Consider the following 23,354-nt stretch of genomic DNA (forward strand, 5'->3'; position numbering starts at 1 on the left):
ACACATACAATTACACGGTTCTTGCAATCAGGACCGACCAAACTTGGCCTGTGTATTAAAAGGCACTCCTGTACCAGCAATTACCCCGACTTTTACCTTGTTAGGGAATGGAAGTTATTTACTTTTGAATAATGAAGATTGTTGCGGGTTAATTAAAGGTGTAGCTTATGTGGTAACAGTAAGTGAACGTGTCGTTTGCTGCAGAAATGTCCTGTACCCACCCACACATGAAAATAGGGAGGTTTCCATTTGGCCACGCATACCAACCTTGAAGGCAGAGTTCAACGGCATGACTAGACTGAGGGCTCTATTGTCCCAGAAAGAAGTGGCCTTGAGTTCGGCTCGGGAAACTTTCGTGCTTCACATAGCTAACACCCGGACCGAGGTTCAGGCCCTTTTAAATACTGATTTACCGTTGCATTTTGGCGAAATGATACATTCTATCTTTAACGCGTCCTCGACATCTGGGCTAGCGCATTTTTTTAAAGCAGTTAGCAGCGGCCTTGTGACTTCATTTGAAAAAATATTTGGAGTAATCCCTAGTTTCTTTCATTCCATTTTCTCGAGTCTGTTTGGTGGATTCCCGGTTTTGCTGGCACTAGCGGCAGGCGTCCTAGTTGTTCTCTGCTTCCTTAAATATGGATGCCCCACATGTGGAAGAAGCGGCCCAGCCTCTGCTGCCGCTGTTGTGCAACCGAATGATTGAATATTTTGGCACACTGCCGCTTGCGATTTTAAGCACGGCATATGGATTATCGTTTCGATTTTCCTACTTCACCTGTGTCCAGCCTGTGTTTCACTGCCTGAGCTGTGATTTTGAATGGGCCATTGATTTGTGTCTCTGCGGGCCGGTTTCTCCTGGCGTCGATTTTAATCAGCTGATGAGTCCTATCACTACTCACGAGTTGGTTTGTTCTGACGAGAGGATTATGGCAATAGCAGCGGTGCATGGACTAATGGGTCCCTGGGATATATTCACGGCAGCGCAGGATTTCTTGGAACTGAGCTTTCTGGAGAACCCACCGAGTTGTCCTCTGATGGTAATAGAGGCTCCGATACTTGGGGAACACGTATGTTCTTTTCCACTTTTGAATGGGATGGCTGAACTGTTTTCTGATGAAGACGGTGATTTCATGCTGGAGGCTGTTGCTGCATATTTTGATTATACGGTCTTGTCCTAAAAACTTTTCCATAATTTCTTTCCGGATATTTGACTTTCAGCTTGCAAATTTTGCGATTATTCGTACATTGATCAATTTCCCAGTCCTATTGACTTGAGCAAAATATAAAAATTTTTTACAGTACATTCATGGCTCACAGTTCTTGAACTCTGCTTTCATGAAGTTGCCCTTATCTTATCTTATCTTATCCGTCCTCGGATCATGGGGGGGTGTCATATAGCTACTGTATATCTTTATAATGTGTTAAGTTAGCATAGGCTCATTAAATGTTTAAACGCCATTTTTCCTTTTGCTGCTTCTGCACACAACACTTAATTGTTGATTTAGCTTTCAACCTAGTAGTTCGTTGTGGTTTACATGAGAATAATATGTTATTACTCTGATATCAGCTTTGCTTAATAAACTATGTCTGTACAGAGAGTGCTGAAGTTTCAGGAACAACACGATACAGAATTGTTATGAGGTCTGATCTTCGCGCCTTCATAGACATAACATAAGTGCAGCTTCTGCCAACTTTGGGCTTGAGGCGGGTTTTTATATTGCTTTGCTTGAGGCACAAAAAGACACTTGATGCTGTTCGCATGCAGAGAGAGCTGGTGTATGCTGATGTGATCTCTTCATTCTAGGATCCTGAGGTATGGGCCCGCCCTAATACAACCCAAAGAGACCTTCTTAGCTATTAATATAATATGCGTGTTAGGGAGGGTGAGAAATAAGTGTTGTTAACCCTTATTGATTTACAGCATGGTAACATGCTGTCACCATTCGCTTTCTATGGACTAGTAACTATGCTTGTAGCTTTGTTGCTGATAATATGTTTACTTGTATTATCTAAGATACTGCGCCTGAGGAGACGGCATTAGTAAATAAACATTTCAAATGCTCACGAGTTCTTCTTTACTCCATGTTCTGGTTTGTAATGATTGTATAACGAAAGAGTGCTCATGTGTTCCACGTAACCTGAGGTTTGTAAGTTCATGTTCTGGTTTGTCTAAACATTGGGAGTTGGTTATGACCAATGAGACACTGTAGCTAGCTCGGTAAGGGGTTTGTTGGGTACTAAGGTGAGTTTTGGGTCACCCTAATTCGCTGAGGTTCCAATCCTCTGTGCACAGTTCTGTGGGAGAACAGAAACCCTGCTACAATGGACATCCAGTATGTTGCAGATAACTCAATTGCTGTTGCACGTTATGTTACATCGTACATAACAAAATCAGAAGAAACTGAGATGTCACTGATCATGTCATGAGTGATGTAATATGTGACATCATCAGTGGTGCATTGCGGGCGCGTGAGTTATATTTAGCTCAACTAACTATAACAGGCAAATTTCTCTGGTTTTATATGAGTCAAATGTCCAACTAACTATAACATCCCTGAAACCTATGTTTTTTTCAATGAATATATATATATATATATATATATTCACTGAAAAAACCATAGGTTATAGACCATATATAGTTAGGAATTAGCATTTACAAAACCTTGAAAATTCACTGAAAAAACCATAGGTTATAGACCATATATAGTTAGGAATTAGCATTTAAAAAACCTTATTTTACTCACACAAAACCATTGAAATTCCATATATAGTTAGTTGCACTAACTATATATCGCGCACCCGCAATCCACTGCTGATGATGTCACATATTACATCATTCATGACATGGTCAGTGACATCACTGATGACATCACTGATGACATCTCAAATGACATCACTGATGACATCATCCAGTGACTGTGTGTTTCTGAAAAGTTTAAATATGTTTTACATATTGAAGAATGAGTAGATGTAGAAGTGTCTGGATGAAGGATTTAGTAGGTGCGTGACTGACTGTATGAGTGAGTGATTAAATGTGTCTCACTGAGTGCATGGGTTAGTGACTAAACTGTCTTAATTTGTGCATCATTATGTCTGTTGTTCTGTAAACTGCTGCATGTGTTGGTCAGTAGCTATATGAGTAACTATATGGGTTATTGATTGATTGCCCAAGTATTTGTATGGGAGACTGAGTGTGTGTGTGGCTGGCTGGGAGGTGTGTGACTCTGTGCAGATCAATGTGTACTTGTATCAATGATTGTATAAGAGAGTAAGTATGTGTTAGTATATGTTTCAAAATGTAAGGTGCTCTATGTTTAACTGTATAGATTAGAAAATGGAAGTGTGATTGATTATTTACAGGACTGACTAGGTGTGTGAGTAACTCCATGGATGAGTGACAGAGTGTGAGAGTCTGTTTAGGTGTATGAGTGCATATGATAGTGTTGTAAAGATGAGTGATTGTATGTATGAATGATTGTATGGGTAAATGAGTGAATGTGTGTGTAAACATAGGAATCACTGAGTGCGTATGTAGTAACTAGTATTGGTGTGTCAATGGTTTCAAAAATTATACTCTGTATTTAACACTGGGTGTAACAGAGGTTATATTAAAGTGTGAGGAGATGCATTGTATTGTCACATGAATGATATCATCAGTGATGTGGTCATTGATGTCAAATGAGATGTCATCAGTGATGTCATCAGTGATGTCATTTGAGATGTCATCAGTGATGTCATTTGAGATGTTATCAGTGATGTCATTTGAGATGTCATCAGTGATGTCATCAGTGATGTCATTTGAGATGTCATCAGTGATGTCACTGACCATGTCATGAATGATGTAATATGTGACATCATCAGCAGTGGATTGCGGGTGCGCGATATATAGTTAGTGCAACTAACTATATATGGAATTTCAATGGTTTTGTGTGAGTAAAATAAGGTTTTTTAAATGCTAATTCCTAACTATATATGGTCTATAACCTATGGTTTTTTCAGTGAATTTTCAAGGTTTTGTAAATGCTAATTCCTAACTATATATGGTCTATAACCTATGGTTTTTTCAGTGAATTTCAATGTTTTTTTAATAGCAAATATCATAAGCTGTCGAATGTCAAGTACGTGGTAAGTGAAAACATTTTCGTGTTTATGCACACTGATCTGCTTTGAATGGTGCCCCCCCCTCATTTCTATTAGGAGTACTCTCTCTTTGCACATAGTGAAGGGTAGTTAACGCAGGCCTTTGCCCCCGTTGTAATACGTCGTGCCTGCTTCTCTCTCCATTTGATTGATTGTTATCCAAGTATTTACTGTTTTAGAATTGGTTCTCTTTAGTTCATTCTCTATTTACAAACAAACACAGAGTCGCAATACTCTGTTTAGTCTTTGCAGATAACGAAAAATCGTGTAAAAAAAAAAGAAAAGGAATCGAGCAAAATCAGTAGGCCACTAATGGGATCTCTTTTTGACCTCGCTAAAATAGAAACATTAGGAACAACCCCTCATGACCAATACAAAACTAGTGAGATGAACTGAACTCCACACAATGATGGCTGCAAAACAGCTCGGCTCCGCCACCCACCCCGCCCAAAATAACGATAAAGAGCGGCTGCCATGATTGGTTGCGGAATGGCCACGACGGAGCTACGAAATGGTGCTGCTCTCATGCTAACCCCAGCTTCAGTCTGAAACATCCAGAAACACTGTAGACTACCAATTCGATCAGTTCCGGTAGCGCCCCAATGTAACCCGGTAGAGAAGAACTAGCCCTCCCCTCTTTGACTGATGGTTCTTGTTGCCTGTCCCTTCTGTTGTCATTTAACAGAACTATTTAGCCTGCTGAAAGGGGTTGTGTTCCGACCGCTGGTTGGTGGAGACATTTTGACTATATTCTGGACCTGCGTTGTCGCGTAATGCGTCATATGACGCGCCGCGTTAGCGCATCCGGAAGTCATCCGGGGCGCGACGCGCAGCGCGTAACGTAAGCATAACAAGTCATGTGACTTGTTAATAAAACTTTTCATTGGTTCATTTTACTTTTCTTATTCTAATGATGAAAGGCTTGGTCATATGACCTAAAAATTACGCTTTTTATTACTTCCGAACATTATTTTTTCTTAAATATATGTTATAATGTTCCAGGCTAATGTACTTTCCCGGAAAATTTACAACTGTCCTGCAAGTAAAATATATTCTTTTTTCGAGAAAAAGAGCGTTTCTTCGTCCCATGACGGAGCCGTTGAGCAAAAGAGGGTCGACCTGCTGTCTTAGTCGCCGATACGCCTGAATATGAGATTCTTATCGATCACTTTATGTTGCAGGAGTAGAAAACACAACAGCCCTTGACCATTTATCTTTACTGCGTTCCTTCGTATTATACCTTTTACCCTTCATGTAATTGGTCTGCTTTATTTCACTTGCCTTTTAATGATTCTAAAACAGTGACTATTATTAAAAACTTTACCAATGTATATACTACTACCATGTTTTCTTTTAAAAACCTTTATTGTGAAAATTTCATTATACAAATATGAGCCTATAACCACGTGGGCCGGCCACGGAGCAAACTGTAATCGTATATAATGAGTAGACATTTACACTGTAGAGGAACGTAACGGGCGGGCCATTAGGTTGCAAGAACTAAGGTTTCTAACAGTTACGGAATCGGTGGACGTACATTTTATAATTAAAATACGACAGGGCCAGTTACAATAAAATTATCTAGATATACATTTGCGGGCAAGTACCATGGGTGACGTTAATTCGAACTTTCAATAGTACAGTAATCAATAACACATCAGAACTTAATATCAATAGGGATGTCGAAATATTCAATCAATTCTCGTCCCCGCCCGCCATGTGCTTCAAAACTGCATACGTATCTCGTGATTTCAAGGTTCTGCAACCAGTACACAACAAGGAGTTACGAGTCCCATTTATTCCGGCGCCATTTTGGGCGAGGACGGGCAGGTCCAGGATATAGTCAAAATGTCTCTACCAACCATCGACTATGATGATGTTCATATGCTGTATTTATTAGAGTAACACTCATCTGTCCACATGAAATTAATTTGCCACAATCTAAACATGTCATTGTAATCTTTCCAAAGTTCTTCTAAATATTTGGGACCGTTTCCCTTGCCTCTGATGCTGTCAGTGCCACTTCTTTGATGAATGTACTAGCAGGTCAGGGGTTCTCCTCCAAATCTCTCTTTTATGCAGCACTATAATTAATTGGTGCCACCTCTCCATATGACGATGCATGGTATAGTTACCATAACTATATTTTTTTTCGGTTCCTCTGGAGAGTTCATCGTGGCAGATGAAGCGTGTAACGTACCGGGCATTTACCTTTTTTTGCATGTACAGGAAAGGGAAAAAAAATTGAGCGTCCGAGTTCTAAGGTGTCCCAGGGCCATTTTAGTGGACCAGGCCCAAATCCAAAGAACAGGCCGCCATTTTGAGAGTCCTGTTGCAGCCGCCTGTCGCTGTAGCATCAAGAGCAGCTGAAACTCAGCTGAATGGCAACTGAAACGGTAAAGGGGCGCCCCACTACAGCAGACGAGCCTCCACCTAGGAAGGCCCGTTCACGCCGCCTCCCCCCCCCCCTTCGAGCACCCAACGCCGTTATTCGGAGCAGTATTGTAGGATGGCCACACCAGTGCGGCAACTTGCTAGACATCACCTCGGTGGTAACCGAATCTCAGCGCCTTGTGGTGTCTTCTATTCAGAAAACATTGTTGTGCTGCCTTCGACCTATTCGCCGCAAGTGCGCACGCAACTCAGCTGCATAGCTTGCTAGACACCACCTCGGTGCTAACCGAATCTCAGCGCCTTGTGGTCTCTTCTATTCCAAAAATATTGTTGCGCTGCCTTTGGCCCCATTCGCACATCGGTCCGCTACTGCCGCCATCTCACAGGCCAACGGGGCGCCCCACGCCGACTTTCAGCATTGTAGGATGGCCACACCAGTGCACCTTACTAGACACCACCTCGGTGCCATCCGGATCTTGGCATCTCAGCGCCTTGTGGTGTCTTCTATTCAGAAAATATTCTTGCGCTACCTTTGCCCCATTCACACATCGGTCCGCTACTGACGCCATCTCACAGGCTAATGGGGCGCCCCACGCCAAGTTTCAGCATTGTAGGATGACCACACCAGTACAGCAACTTGCTAGACATCACCTCGGTGCCATCCGGATCTCGGCGCCCCACTGCAGATGAAGTGCCTCTCAACTATGAAACCACCACGGTGACATCCGGATCTTGGCGCCTTGTGCTGGTTCCGGCCTATTCACACATCGGTCCGCTACTGACGCCATCTCACAGGCTAATGGGGCGCCCCACGCTGAGTTTCAGCATTGTAGGATGACCACACCAGTACAGCAACTTGCTAGACATCACCTCGGTGCCATCCGGATCTTGGCATCTCAACGCCTAGTGGTATCTTCCATACAGAAAATATTGTTGCGCTGCCTTTGGCCCCATTCGCACATCGGTCCGCTACTGACGCCATCTCACAGGCCAACGGGGCGCCCCACGCCGACTTTTACCATTGTAGGATGGCCACACCAGTACCACAACTTGCTAGACACCACCTCGGTGCCATCCGAATCTTGGCATCTCAGCGCCTTGTGGTGTCTTCTAGTCAGAAAATATTGTTGCGCTGCCTTTGGCCCCATTCGCACATCGGTCCGCTACTGACGCCATCTCACAGGCCAACGGGGCGCCCCACGCCGACTTTCAGCATTGTAGGATGGCCACACCAGTGCTGCAACTTGCTGGACACCACCTCGGTGCCATCCGAATCTTGGCATCTCAGCGCCTTGTGGTGTCTTCTAGTCAGAAAATATTGTTGCGCTGCCTTCGGCCTATTCGCACATCGGTCCGCTACTGACGCAAACTCACAGGCAAACGGGGCGCCCCACGCCGACTTTCAGCATTGTAGGATGGCCACACCAGTGCTGCAACTTGCTGGACACCACCTCGGTGCCATCCGGATCTTGGCGCGTTGTGTTGCCTTCGGCCTATTCGTACATCGGTCCGCTACTGACGCCGCCTCACGTGCCAACGTATTTTCTCCGCATTTTATACCCTATGCCGCATAACAGGTCATGTGACTTGTTTATAAAACTTTTCATTGGTTCATTTTACTTTTGGTTTCCTAATGATGGAAGGCTTGATCATATGACCTAAAAACAACACTTTTCATTGGATGAAAACTTTTTTTTTTCCCAAACGATGAAAGCCCCACCTTGTTTCTGGATGTTTCAGACTGAAGCTGGCGTCAGCATGAGAGCACCACCATCTCGTGGCTCCGTCGTGGTCATTCCGCGAGCAATCATGGCAGCCGCTCCCCACCGGAAGCCTACAGGAGTCGGGGGCCCCCAAAACTTTTGATGAATCCTCAAGGCGGAGGGGACGCTTTTGAGAATGGGGTCCAAGACCTAGCAGACAAGCGTCCGATTTCCAAGGTGTCCCAGGGCCATTTCAGTGGACCAGGCCCAAAAAGGAAACAGCCTGCCGCCATTTTGAGAGTCCTGTGACAGCCGCCTATCGCTGCACCGCAAGAGTGGGCGCAACTCAGCTGAATTGCGGCTTTTGACACAGTGGACCAAAAGCGGACGGAATGGCAACTGAAACGGTAAAGGGGCGCCCCACTACAACAGACGAGACTCCACCTGGAGAGGCCCGTTCACGCCGCCTCCCCCGGGGCGCCCCACGCCGTTATTCGGAGCAGCATTGTAGGATACCAAAACCAGTGCGGCAACTTACTGGACATCACCTTGGTGCCATCGTTCTGCTGCCTTGGAACTATTCGCACAACAGTTTGCTACTGATGACCCACCCCCCGCGACGCCCCACGCCAGAAATCTGGACGTTGTGCTGCGTTGGGACTATTCGCACAGCCGACCGCTACTTCGTTGTTTTTCCCTAAAAATGTTTATATGTTATTACTGTTTTTGTTTTCTTGTATATATTTATAAGTTATTAAAGTTTTATAATCTTACTACTTTGTTGGAGTGCTATATATTTTTAATGTGACACATAATTGTAAAAACTTTGATGTACAAAGAGTCATCCCTGGAATCTTCTGCTTCAGGCTCGGTCCCCTCCCCAATCACAATACAGGATGGTTTTCAGATAATAGGAACGCGTCTGCTGTGACGGATCTCATCGAGTGTGGGCCTTGATCTACTATAACTCCTTTGAAGAGGGCTGATTCTTTACAGCTGGGGCCATAAACTACATCTGCAGGGCTAGCTGATACCCTAAGACCGGCCTGGACAATCGGACACAGAGGAAAAGGAGTGTCAGAGGGTGCGGTAGTGAATAGGGCGAAAGGGAGGTGTCGGGCGGGCACAGGGTGTGATTCTCAGGGAAGAGCAGCGCAGATGGGGGGTGGTTTATTACCCATGCATAAGACAGAGAGCGGGGGTGACCACTGCCTGGGGGAGATGCTTGCGAGGGTGGGGAGCCATGCTAAGGATCGACAGCGTGCACAGAGTGGGTCTGGTCAAGGCATCTAAAATGACTGCCGTGCACGACAAAAGTGTGGCATTTGAAAAAAGGCAAGATGGCGCAGACAATGTTTTTCAACACTTCCTGATTTCCTTCGAATCGAACGTTAACAGACGTTGGGGCATATTACCAAAGTTAAGCGATATTTATCCCTAACGATGCTTAGCAACGATTTTTTTACCGCTAAGCATCGTCAGAAATTATCGCAGATAAACCTTGCTATTATCAAGGTTTATCGCAAATACGATAAAAAACGACCGCAATGCATTAATATCGCTGAAAACTCAGCGATATTCATGCATTACCGAGCTAATGCTCTTAGCCATGTTATCCACCTCCCATTGGATAACATGGCTAAGAACTGCTCAGGGCAGGTGCTAGCTTTTGGAGATATTCGCGCTTATCGCGAATATTTCCAAAAGTTGATAATAGGAGATAGCGATGTTAGCGACTGTTTCCAGTCGCTAACATCTTGGCATGCCCACTTTGCATGTCATTAGTGATAAATATCACTCACATGCAAAGTGGGGCCCAAGATGGTCGCTATCTCCTACTAGCCGTCGCTAACTGGTGTTAGCAACAGCTAGGTAATACAGATATAATTTTATCTCCGCGAAGCGGAGCGCTGTTACAGATATATATCTTGTTTTTGAACGTTAATTTCTCAAAATCCACTGAAGCACATATATTGAGACCTAGCAAAGGCACATCGAGCTACCAGTCCCTACAATTTTGCCAAGTTTCGTGCAAATCCATTCAGCCGTTCGATTATTATTATTATTATTTTTTTTGCCCCGCGGGGCCCTTTTAAAACCTCCACATCAAACCTAAGAGGTCAAGGAGGATCTACTATGCCCCCTTATGGTCATTTGCCCCTTCGCTTTGGCCTCCTCTTGTCTCTCGATCCTACCGAGAGACAAGATGGCGGCCGCTACGGACTGTTTGCAATGTTTACAGACGCCGGAGAACCAATCAGCTTCGCAAACCTCCGTTACGCGAAGCGGAGCGCTGTTACAGATATATATCTTTTTTTGAACGTTAATTTCTCAAAATCCACTGGAGCACATATATTGAGACCTAGCAAAGGCACATCGGGCTACCAGTCCCTAATATTTTACCAAGTTTCGTGCAAATCCATTCAGCCGTTCGATTATTATTATTATTTTTTTTTTTGCCCCGCGGGGCCCTTTTAAATCCTCCACATCAAACCTAGGGGGTCAGCGAGGATCTACTATGCCCCCTTATGGTCATTTGCCCCTTCGCTTTGGCCTCCTCTTGTCTCTCGATCCTACCGAGAGACAAGATGGCGGCCGCTACGGACTGTTTGGAATGTTCACAGACGCCGGAGAACCAATCAGCTTCGCTTCACAAAGCTCCGTACAGCGAAAAGTCCGCGAACCGGAGCGCTGCCCGGTCCGCTGTTACAGATATATATCTTTTTTTGAACGTTAATTTCTCAAAATCCACTGGAGCACATATATTGAGACCTAGCAAAGGCACATCGGGCTACCAGTCCCTACAATTTTGCCAAGTTTCGTGCAAATCCATTCAGCCGTTCGGGCTAAAAGTGAGGCCAACCGCCCTATGGAAAACTCAATGTTAAAAACACGTTTTGGGACCCCCCTTTTTTCTCGGCCCCCCCTTGACGAACCCCCCCCCAAATTTTCAAGGGCTGCTCAGAAACAAAATGTGCCATTTTCCTGAAAATTTGAGCCAATTCCGTTCACAAACGCCAAAGTTATTAGACATAGAATTTTCAAAAATCCCATAGAGAAAAAATCCTAACTATATATACCTACTGGCGACCGCCAGTAGGTAATATATATATATATAGTAAATAGTACAAGTAAGCATTACAATTGTGTTGAGTGGGTGAGGAGTACGGCTAGCAGGCGGGTTGCGCTATCGGACATAATACAAGACGCGAAGTGCAACAGCGCCCAAAGGAATTATTGTTTAACGGCAGAGGGATGTCAGGTGACAACGTAAGGGACCGGGAAGCTTTGGCAGCATCATCGTTTTACGACAGTGCCCCCCTTCCACAAGACATCCGTGGGAGACAAGGTAATGAAACTAGTGGCAGCAGCACCTCGGTCATAAAGGGACTATTTAAAACATTGGAGAAAAAATCCCGTCAGGAGCAAGCTAAATGGTGGGAATCAAAGTCGCTGCAGCGGTATATAGAGGTTAATCGAATACCTCGGGGGCTCAGAATTCTCACTGCTCCCACTTATGAGGATCCCAACCCTGAACTGATGAAGGAATGGGCAGAAATCAATCTAGAAGCATCATGGCGGCAAGTACAAGTATTAATCAAGTACGCTGACATTGATAGAGCTAAATTACTGACTGAGATTGCAGCTATCAATGAGGAAATTGAGGCGCTGGATGAGGAGGAGGAAAAAACAAGATTGGCTAAGATAATGAATGAGCGTCTAAAAAAAGAAGAGAGTAAAATCGTTGACAGGAAGGTTTAAAAGTTTCAAAGAGACCGCAACGACTATGAATTGGGGCAGATATTTACCTTTTCACGAAAAATTGATGCTCTACGAAATAGCTTAGCAAAACCCCCACCCAAAACTAAAAGCACACGTCAACAGCAAAACAAAGAGATATCGAGTGCCTCTTCCAGCGTCTCCCTTAGCTCGGACCAAGAATCAGGTTCGGATTCGGAACGCCGCAGACAATTAGAAGGCGCCTCAAAACCATCCCCTGGCCAAGAGATTAATTTTTTATGCCAGGAAAGACTGAAGACACTAAGATCACATACACGGAAGGAGCAAAAAAACGAAGAACAAACTTCCGGAGACGCCAGAGATGGAGGGTGGCGAAGAGGAGGATTTCAAAAGAGGAGAAGAGGCGGGAGGGGACGGGGCTCCGTCGCCCAACAGGAATAACAAGTACTATTAACCGCACTATCATTAATTTGACCTCTTTGGAATTAACAGCACAGGAGGAAGATATCCTTAAATTGGGGCTCACCTATGCAACACCTCGCAACTTTGACTATCCAAAAACTAGATGCGATATTTACAAAGCAGTGAGGAAACTGAAACTTAGAAAATTCTATGCCCAAAAGAAAAACTCTGGAGAAAACCAAATGAACAACAGCGGCAATAGCATCAATGCATCCCAAGGCACAAGAGTCATATCAGAACTATGGGAGACGGAGGGTCGGGGCTATGATAATACAAATGATGAAAAGAATGAAACAAATGAAATTGACCAATGGGGGAATAGAACCTCACTAATCACTAATTTCAGGCCCCCTTCCACATTCTACCCCATTATCCCACGAGACAATCTTGATATCTTTCATGAGAATGTGGTATCTGATTTGAAAGACCTGCAAAAAAATGTGGGAAAGACCAAAAAACACTTTGACAACCAATCACGGCAGTACACTGCACTCACCAACAGATTGAGGAAAGAGAAGGATCTGGTGGTGAGGAAAAGTGACAAAGGCGGGAACGTGGTTCTGATGACCAAGGCCAATTATGACAAGGAAGCTTACATTCAGCTGAATGATCGGACATGTTATGAGCGCATCCACACACGTGTATTAACGAACATCAAAGAAGAATACCATTGTAAATTAGCAAAATGGAGATCCACCAAATTGATTTCAGAAGCTGAATTCAAGTATCTAAATGTCGACAGTCCCATAACACCGATACTATATTTTATACCAAAAGTACATAAGGACCCTCTGAATCCACCGGGTAGACCTATTATATCTGCCAGAGGTAGCCTCCTTGAGCACACATCTGTGTACATTGACTACTACCTACAAGGTTATGTACATCAATTGGGCTCATATGTACAAGATACAGGGGACTTTTTGACTAAAATACAGGATATTGAATTGTTACCAGGAGATTGGCTGATAGCTTTAGATGTCACAGCATTATACACGAGTATAACACACAAGGATGGCCTGAATGCAGTTCGCTATTATTTGTCAAGAAGGGGTCCAGAGTTTAAAGAACACAATGCTATGCTCCTTGATATGTTGGAATTTTGTTTGGTTAATAATATTTTTTTGTTTAACCAGCAAGCATACCGCCAGTTGCAGGGAGTAGCCATGGGGGCCAGCTTCTCCCCAAGCTTCGCCTGTCTCCACATGGGAGCTTGGGAGGAGTTGGTCCTTGGCCTTGAATACCAGCACTATATACGCAATAATCTGGTGGCTTGGTTCCGCTTTATTGACGACCTGCTGGTCGTGTGGAGGGGAAGCCATGACGGAGCACTTGAATTCGTTAACCAAATCAACGACAATGATCTGAACTTAAAATTTACTGCGACCCTTAGCCAGGATAGAGTCACATTCCTTGACACAGAACTGTATGTTAACGATAGCAAGTTGGAATCCAGATTATACCGCAAGGCCACGGCTGGCAACAGCATTCTACATGCGGCCAGCTCGCACCCAGCACATTTGATCTCCAGCATTCCCTATGGGGAAATGTTGCGATTGAGACGAATTTGCAGCAATCCCCGAGATCTGGAACATGCGCAAAAAGAAAGCGAAGCTCGCTTTCTTGAAAGGGGTTATTCAATCCAAGTAATTAAGAGTGCCATACAAAAATCAATGGTCCTATCGAGGGATGAACTCTTGGTCAAGAAATCTGAACACCAAACGACATCTGTTGAGAGCTCTCAAGGTGAGGAGAAACCGGGGGCAAACTGTTTTAGAATAATAACTGGCTTTAATAAACAGCACAAACAGATTCGTAAAATATGTGACAAACACTGGCCTATCGTTACCAAGGATAACGTTATAGGCAAAGACCTCCCCAAAAGAGTATCACTCACTTTCAGTAAAGCGCCATCTATGCGCGACCATATAATGGTAACCAATTCAGAGCCTTATGCAAAATCCCCATGGTGGCAGGAAAATAACGGTTTTTACAAGTGCAAAACTTGCAAAGCTTGCTCAGAAACAAAATGTGCCATTTTCCTGAAAATTTGAGCCAATTCCGTTCACAAACGCCAAAGTTATTAGACATAGAATTTTCAAAAATCCCATAGAGAAAAAATCCTAACTATATATACCTACTGGCGACCGCCAGTAGGTAATATATATATATATAGTAAATAGTACAAGTAAGCATTACAATTGTGTTGAGTGGGTGAGGAGTACGGCTAGCAGGCGGGTTGCGCTATCGGACATAATACAAGACGCGAAGTGCAACAGCGCCCAAAGGAATTATTGTTTAACGGCAGAGGGATGTCAGGTGACAACGTAAGGGACCGGGAAGCTTTGGCTTACATTATCCACATAATCAAACACGATTTTGATTTATAGTTTTGCAATGGGTCCCTTCCACAAAGATATAGGAAGTTAACATGTAAAATAGAGACTTGAATATCAATGCCAGCACTTCATATGAAGAGGAATGATACAGCTTGAGGTGACAGTGATATACTCCCTTGGGGGAGGCAAACTGGGGAGTTAGGCCACTCTTTATGTATGTCTAAGTATTTCTAACAGCTACACTGTCAAACCAGACCTAAAACTTAGTAAATGGCTGTAATTTTCTCCAGGATTAATAGTTTATTATATTAGTGGATGCGCTTACCCGAGGACTTTAGTTGTTCAGTACTAAACTGATAGAGGAGGTCGTATGTTCCACCTACGGAACCGGAAGTGATGTAATGGGTTCCAAAGTCATCAAATATCCTGCCATACAAAGCAAAGTTGTACTCCAAAGGCAGACTGTTCAGAGACATTAAGAAGACATCCGAAAGGTGAAGGTCGGACTGTTTTGTTTTGAAGTCTGCCACAGATATCGTTTTATGGATGCGAATAAAGTTGGAATCCTTATAACAAAAAAAACACAAACAAAAACATTTGTTAGATTGAGTTATGTAACTGCATGCAAAATAATGGATTCTTTATTCAAATAACATAAAATATAGATTGTATAATAGCTAACGTGAGCATAACTATTCTTCACAAATCTGACACCTGCAACCTCGATATTCAACCAAAAGCACAATGTCAAATGCCATACCTAAGGCAGTTCTTTATCTCAGAGCAAGAGGGAGAAAGACAAAAAAGGAAGAATAAAGAGGAAGAGAAAGTTAGGAAACAGTGGGTTTTCTGACAAGAAAGTGCAAGAAGTATAAAGCAATGCAAGAAAGAGGCATGCAGTGAAATCGAGGATAGGCAAATTGATATTTGGCACATCTGGCACCTGGCAGGTGAATCCTGCTGAAGAGGGCCGCTGGTGGTGCCCTGTGTGACAATGTTTGTTGGCGCCCCCCAATGACCACCTCCGTTTGGGATTCCCTCAGTACCACCTTCAACAGTGCCCCTCAAGCCTCCATAACTACTCTCTCCCAGATGCTTAAAATTCATTCTATAGCACCACTGATACCAGTGTAGGGTGTCAGAGCCATTTACATCACACATATTACCCAGAGACAATCAATCCAGTGGCATAGCTAGCCCTTTGGCCGCCCATGGCGGTCACTGCGCTTGCCATTCCGTGGCGGCCAATTGAAGAGTGGGGGGGGTTTGCCGCCCTGAGACGGCAGGTAAGAGCGGGGATGGCCGCCGCCGCCAAAACCAGTGCCACTTGGGGCAGACTGCCCCCCCCCCTCCTTGCTAAGCCACTGTATCAAATATATGTGTGTAAATCAGCATATGGGAAACTTTACATAAGACAGAGAACTACAATAGGAGTCATGTCATTCATATTGTAGGAAGTATAGTTTAAGAGTGCATGGTCTGGGTTGGGAGTTGGCTTTACTAATAAGATTTGATTTCTAACCAAATTAACTCTTTTTGCAATGTTATGCTAATGAAAGACTGGGGATAAAATCATAATGCTCTAACCTATACCATGCAGTTTTCATCCAGCTCTTTGATGACAGTTAATTGCTCACTGTTCTACATTAAGATTTTAAACAGCAAGTAACAATAGGATCTCTCTGACAAAAACAGTAACCTACTGACTTATTTACATGATATGCACTTTGTGATTTGCATGGTACACGTTCTTTATAGCAGGCAAATTAACCCTCTGTGCTACCTTACGATGAATCAAAACTTCCACTAAACAAAGCTCTCTCTTTCCAGAAAGAACATTGATCACCGGAGATATCGTGACATGTTTATTGTTGCCTGAAAATTGTGGAGGCAAAGAATTCAGTAGCAGTTGCTTCTAAAACCATAATATATGTTGCAACAACACAGAGCTGGCCCTGCCTACAACTTACTTTGTTTCAATTCACAAACTGATAATGAATTACACAAAATTGAGCTGGTGTAGAACATCTCTAGTAATCAAGGAGGCAAAAAGATGTACTGTTGGTGCGAGTAAAGAGCAGAGCTCGGATCTATGTGCCTAGATCAATTAAATTAAATCCCCAAACGTACATGCAAAACCTTTTATTTTATTTTCGGACTCATAAGCAAAGCAAATATTTTTCTGCAGCGCATGGGTGGGCATACAAGCCTGCCTCTTGATCTGTTTAACACTGTTATCTCTCTTCTATTTCTATGAAGATTAACATTGTGAAAAAGAAAGAGGGACAACAGTGTTCAACAGTGCAGGCTTTTGGGCAATGAGACTGACGCCGAATTCAGAGCACAAAAGGCACCCTCCTGACCTTGGCACCCAGTGTGGTGGCACCGCTCGAACTGCCCAAAATCCGGCACTGCTAGTGAAAGCATCATGGTTACTGATTTTTGCCAAAATAGAAAAGCAATCTTTTCACATTCTCCTTTTCGAGTAGATCAATCACTTTCATTTACGTGCTCTCCTTTACTTCTTCAGCTGTCTTTGTCTATTGTAAGCTGCATCAGTTAATGACATCATCAAAGAAAAGCTTTCCTGTAAGACCTGATGATTTACATAACGAACCTTTAAGGATCTATTCGTATTTATTTTAGTTAATTTAATTTTACTTTAAAAAAAATATATAATTCAAACCATTGCTTTTCGAAAGTTAGAGCGCTTGACATGTCCATATATTTTTGCTGTACATACCACATCATCAGTTTCATACAATTTTACCTAAACCGTACATCACGAGTTATTGCGTATGGAGGCTGTCCAAATGCATCAATAATAAGGCACATCCCACAGTCATTCTCTAGGCACATAAGTTGCTCAGTTCTTCTGCTTCTTAATATAGGTTGTGGAGCTGAACCCGTTCTGAGGTTCTGTTCTAAGATAGGGTCTTATTTGAGAATGACTTCACCACCCTTACATATAGGCCATTATAACAGACACCCCACCATTATAGATAGTGGACATCTTTAAGGAAAAAAACGTGCACAGTTATATTGAGGCGTGTGTTGTGTCGGACACCAAGAAGGGATTACTAGGTTCTAGTTCATGAAAACAGAGACAGATCAGATACCGGAAAGATTACTAGTCATGCTAATCCCCAGATCTTTGCTATAATCTTGAGTGAAAATGTAACGTCTTAGATTGAACTCGATTACCTATGATGCCAACTGGTTTTAGATGTGGTATGTCAATAATGCACAAGGGAGGGGTCCTCACTTTAGCGTCTTCTCAGCCTGGGTACCTGCCAATGACCACACCACACACGGAGCTTAGTATTACACGTCTTTATTTTACTGCCTGTAACTGTGAACTCAACATTTAAAAAAAAGCTTTCATGGCACTGCGTTCTGACACCTATGTCACAGCTCTCTGGAGTCCATCAGGAACCAAAATGGTTCCATCAAAATATTGCATGACACTACAAATCAACAAAAAAAAACAAGAAAATAAAAAATAAAATCTGATGTTGTTGCAATTCTTTCGCGCCAGACGGCATTTTTAAAAACCACCAATCACATTCGGTCACGTGGTACATCAAAAGTCAGTAACTAACGTAGGACTAACCACTTTCATGCATTTCATGCTGGCACCATCTTTAAACATGCCGATATAAATATATCCTAAAACGCAATTCCGATATTGCACTCACATTATTTACATACAAATATAAGATGTAAATGCTTCCTGCAGTATATTATCGTATATCGATATTTTTGTGGCATCATTACTCTAACCACGTTATTACGCCGTATATCGGCATAAGTGTAAACACAATTGCTATTTCCAATACCAAACCAGAATTGCTCTTACGCCTTAATTAAGCAATGTATCGGCCTTCAACTTCTCATCTCAATTATTGATTGTACCTAGTGACCAATAAAAACACACATTCAAAATTAAAGGCATATTAACTGTTTCCCACAAAATACTGTTAAATCATGTTCCCCACTCATTAACAAATTCTCATTGTATCATATTGTTATGTATGGCCGTATTTAGTCTCCCAGATGTATCGCCAATTCTTCACCTAAGTTTAATCCTTTATGGGACTTAGTTTCCAGATCAATTCTAGCCTTCGTAATTTCCTTATTCTGCCCCCGCCTCGAATGCTGGAAGGAATAGTATCTAGCCCAAAGTACCGTAACAGCTCCCTGTCACTTCCATGCTTTTCTGCATAATGACTCACCACCAGATATGTGGCGTCTTTCTTTGTAATCGCTCTCATATGTTTGAGCACTCTCATTTTGATGGAATTTATAGTGCTGCCTATATATCTTAGTCCGCATGGACAAACTTGGCAGTACACCACATACGATGTATTGCACGTGATAAACTTCTTAATTGTTCCTGGTATATGCAGTCCTGTCACCTCATATGTTAGTTTTCTTCTACTCCCTACACAGGCCTTACATTTACCGCAGGGGTAAAGCCCCTTAAGTTCCCTTAGGGTCCCCACTGTGTTGGGAATGGTGAAAAAATGACTTTGGACTAGATTGTCCCTTAATGATCTTGCTTTCCTAAACGTAATCAGCGGGGCAGCTGGCATATCTGGGCCTATCACACTGTCTGTTTTTAGAATTTTCAATTCTTTCTCATAATCTTCCTGATCTCATTCGCCTCACTGGAGATCGTGGTTATCATCCTAAACTTGTTGTCTTCAATACTTATTCTCTTCTTATCCTCGTCTCTGAGAAGAGTTTCTCTTGAAACCTTTTTCACCCTGTTTAAGGTTGCTTCCAGAAAATCCCTGTAGTAACCTCTTTTCACAAAACTTGATAGGCTCGCTTGTGCTGCTGTTTCAAAATCCACATTCTTAGTGCTGTTCCGTTTTAACCTTAAAAATTCCCCATAGGGGATACTCTTGACCAGCTTTGGTGGATGATTACTAGCTGCATGAAGAACTGAATTACCAGCTGTTGGTTTCCAATATAATGATACAACTGGTTTATTTTCAATGACACATATTTGAAGATCTAAGACATTAACTGTATCACTGCTCACCTCACCACTGAACTCTAAATTGAGTACATTGTTATTTAGATTTCTAATAAAATCATGGGCAGAATCCATAGAACCATTCCATATGATACACAGATCATCGTTATAGCGAAGCCATGAGATCACTTTTTCTGCCACAGTGGTGTCTAGTGCTTTGGACAGTTGCTCCTCCCACCAGCCCACGAACAAGTTCGCGTAGCTGGGGGCGAAGCAAGTGCCCATCGCAGTTCCAGTAGTCTGCCGATAATAATTGTCCCCATATACAAAAATGTTGTTAGTTAAGCAAAATTCTGTGAGCTGTAAAATCATTTTGTTATGTTCAATGAACTTCAGTGGACTAGAAACTTCTGGAATAAACAAGAAGGGATTAGTTTCTGACAACTGCATAAACATGACAACTTTGTTTCCCTTTAGAATCAGAACAGTTCTCAGAATCGTGGAAACAATAGATAACAGTTTCACTCAGTCAATCGTGCATGCTTCATTTCTACAGAGTTACACAGAAATAGATAGACAGGCATTTCAATAAAAAAGGGTTTATTGAACAATCTTATTTCTCGTGCAAGAGATATGAACTGCTACAATCGTAAGACAGAATGCGAAGTATAATTCGGACAGAGTTAGCAGTAAGATAAAATAATACTGCAATAGCATGGTTTGTAGCTATGACATAAATACATAAATACACAAGCTAATACTCGTCTGGTGCTTCTAGTTAGTTCTATCCCAGTGTACCTAACTTAGGTGTACTACAAGGTAAGAAGTAGGTGCTGTTTTTCTATAGTCTAGTTTAGCTATAGTTAGTATTGCCAAGAGTCCCTCTAGGTTCTAGTCTGCTCCATACCTTAGAATGAGAGAGTTTGGAATCTCTTTATGGGTCTCGATCTCTAACACCCCGCAAGAGTCAGAAACACAGGAGCTGGATTCTCTGAAGGGAGGATGACAGCGTCTGGTCTGTGAGTCAGGCGGGGACTCGAATTCCTTCCGAACTTACCGTGGCGAGCCATATCGAGCTGTGCAGCCAACCCATGGTTTGCCAGGGTAAGTGAAGGTTTATTTATACCTAGAAGGTGTTTAGGAATGCCAGTATTGACGTAAAAGTCGGGCAGAGGAACGCCATGAATGAACCCCTAAGGAATAGATGTTAATGCATAATAAATGAGTTCTTGGAGAAATCAATAATCCAAGCGGGGGAAGTCCTAAAGGCTTTAGAGTCTAGTTTTCCAAGAACTCGTTGTGATGTGGATGGACGGATGTAGGTGACCATGCCTGTATTTGGTTAGCATGCGTAATGCCTAAATAAGGGTTGGATTTCTATGCCTAAATAAGGACAATGAGAATTGTGCCTATATAAGGGCATAAATCGGGAAACCTATATACCGTATCTAAATCGACACACAACAAAACTCTAGACATATACAGAGTAGGGACTGCATAGTAGGAGTAAGCCTGTTTACTACCTTGTATTATATGCCTGAATATATACACTCTCTTAGCACCATGTTGGAACTATATCTGCTGTTCACTCTGTTGGTGCTTGTAATATTTGCATCTGCTTCTGTCTACTGATTATTGTAGCACATGTATTCTATATATGAATAACGTTGGTTCAATAAATATTTAGAAAACATCCCATTGTGTAATCTCTGTATATTTCTCAGAGGAAAAGAGTGCATGAGTGACTGAGCTAAAAGGGACTGACCTATTCCAACGATCCCTGAGGGGTCTGGGTTGTCATGTTCAGAAGTTGCCAGAAACCAGAAATAAGGGCAATGAGAATTGTGCCTACATAAGGGCATAAATTGGGAAACCTATATACGGAATCTAAATTGACACACAACACCCACTCCAGTTTCATATGAATGACATTACTAAAGCCCTAAACATGTTAAACATATCTAAAATAGAGTTTCACATGATTTGCTAAAACATGTCTAAAAACATATTGCTAAAAAAGCATTTAAAACTGTTGCTATGCATAAAATGCAGTGGTGCTGTACATATGAAAGCAATGTTTCATTGTAAGCATAACTTGACATTGAATGCTAACTGAGTGAATATGAGTATATACATTATGAAATGGCTCGTAAATACAGAAGAAAAGGTGCCAAAACCATTTCATGTCAGGTTACATAAAACAAAATGTTTGTTGACAAGGTGGCATATTGTCTCTGGAAGTTTTTCTAAGAATTCTGTTCTCTATGAATAGTTCTACTATAAGCAGATTACTGTGCCATAAAAAGAAGAATTCAAATTGAGAAATAAAATCAATCATAGGAACAAAGTTACAAAGTTAGTCCTTGTTTTGAAACAATTAAGGCCAAATTCAGAGTTTCCCTGGTACGCTGTGTGCCAAATCAATAGTCAGTGGTTGGGCTTTGAGAAAACATGAAATCTTCTATTTCCGTAGACAAAAAGTTGTCTATCGTTGTAGGTGAAAGTTGGAATACCTCGTTTAGAAGACCAACCGCACATAGATGTGAATCATCGCCTTCAGCATTGGAAGCATCAGCAATGTTCGGTTCGGATATTACCTGCGTGCCTGCTGTTTCCTCTCGTACCACAGCAGCAGCAATTTGCGTCTGTGAGATCTCAATGAATGCTCTCCTCAGGATTGGTAGCCACTAGGGACAACACACAGCATGGGCCGTTACAAGGCCCAGCAGAATATCGATATCCGTAGGCATGACTGATGGGAGTGTTAGACAGATGTCTAGCACGCATTCGTCTCCGCAAAGCAGGCAGCGTAGAACAGGTAAGATGCAATCTTGCCAGATAGGTCTGAATGACAGAAACCATGTGGTATTTAGTTTTCGTAGATGAGGTAAACCAAAAATGTGGACGATGCGCACACAACACTTCATCTCTATTAGAGCTTTCTCCACAGTGCTCTGGGTGTCACTGGTGATTTGGCTTGCCATATCGTAGCAGTAGGAATAAAAACAGAGTCATTTTACCATGTATGATCAACTCCGTAGCTGGTTTTTCTGCCACCGTGAATGGTCATTTGCCCAGTTTTTCAATGCTCAGCACCGTATAGTCTCCTCCCCTTTGTGCCAGTTTGATCTGTTTATCAGTGAGACTGAATTCTGAAAACAGTGACGTAGTGTTGATTAAACGCCAAGGCACCTAGCCTGCACTCAGGTTTTGTAGCGTCCAGCCTAATAGCCTGATAGAACGTAGTTGAGACTGCCCATGTTGCAACATGACCAAGTCTTGTTCCATAATGTCCATGGCAGAGGATACAATGTTGTCCAATGAATATATCCTGGATGACTGAGTCGTTAACCCGTTGTCGACTACAGCAAGAGATTTCTCTAAATGAATACGATCAATTTCTCGTATTCTTTCTGCAGTTTCTGCTTGGGTAACCTTCCATATTTCATTATAAGCAGCGTAGATACCAGCATATATGAAACGTTTTTGATGCGGTTTTCTTGGACCTAGCAAGAGTCCCCTATGGTCTGTGCCTTCTTTAAGCAAAGATAAGTGTTGTTTCACATCCTCTAGTGTAGCTTTCTGTAG

General features: G+C 42.6%; 1 protein-coding gene across 1 annotated transcript in view; it reads right to left on the reverse strand.

Moving 5' to 3' along the window:
* LOC144817999 (complement component C6-like) overlaps positions 1–23,354 on the reverse strand; it is a 652,704-nt gene that overhangs the window by 247,916 nt on the left and 381,434 nt on the right. The window contains exon 8 of the mRNA XM_078675004.1: positions 15,108–15,348. Within this exon, the coding sequence (XP_078531130.1) occupies positions 15,108–15,348 (241 nt within the window). The remainder of the gene's footprint in view (positions 1–15,107; positions 15,349–23,354) is intronic.

This window comes from Lissotriton helveticus, chromosome 2_1, assembly GCF_964261635.1.
Source record: "Lissotriton helveticus chromosome 2_1, aLisHel1.1, whole genome shotgun sequence".
Classification (NCBI taxonomy): domain Eukaryota; kingdom Metazoa; phylum Chordata; class Amphibia; order Caudata; family Salamandridae; genus Lissotriton; species Lissotriton helveticus.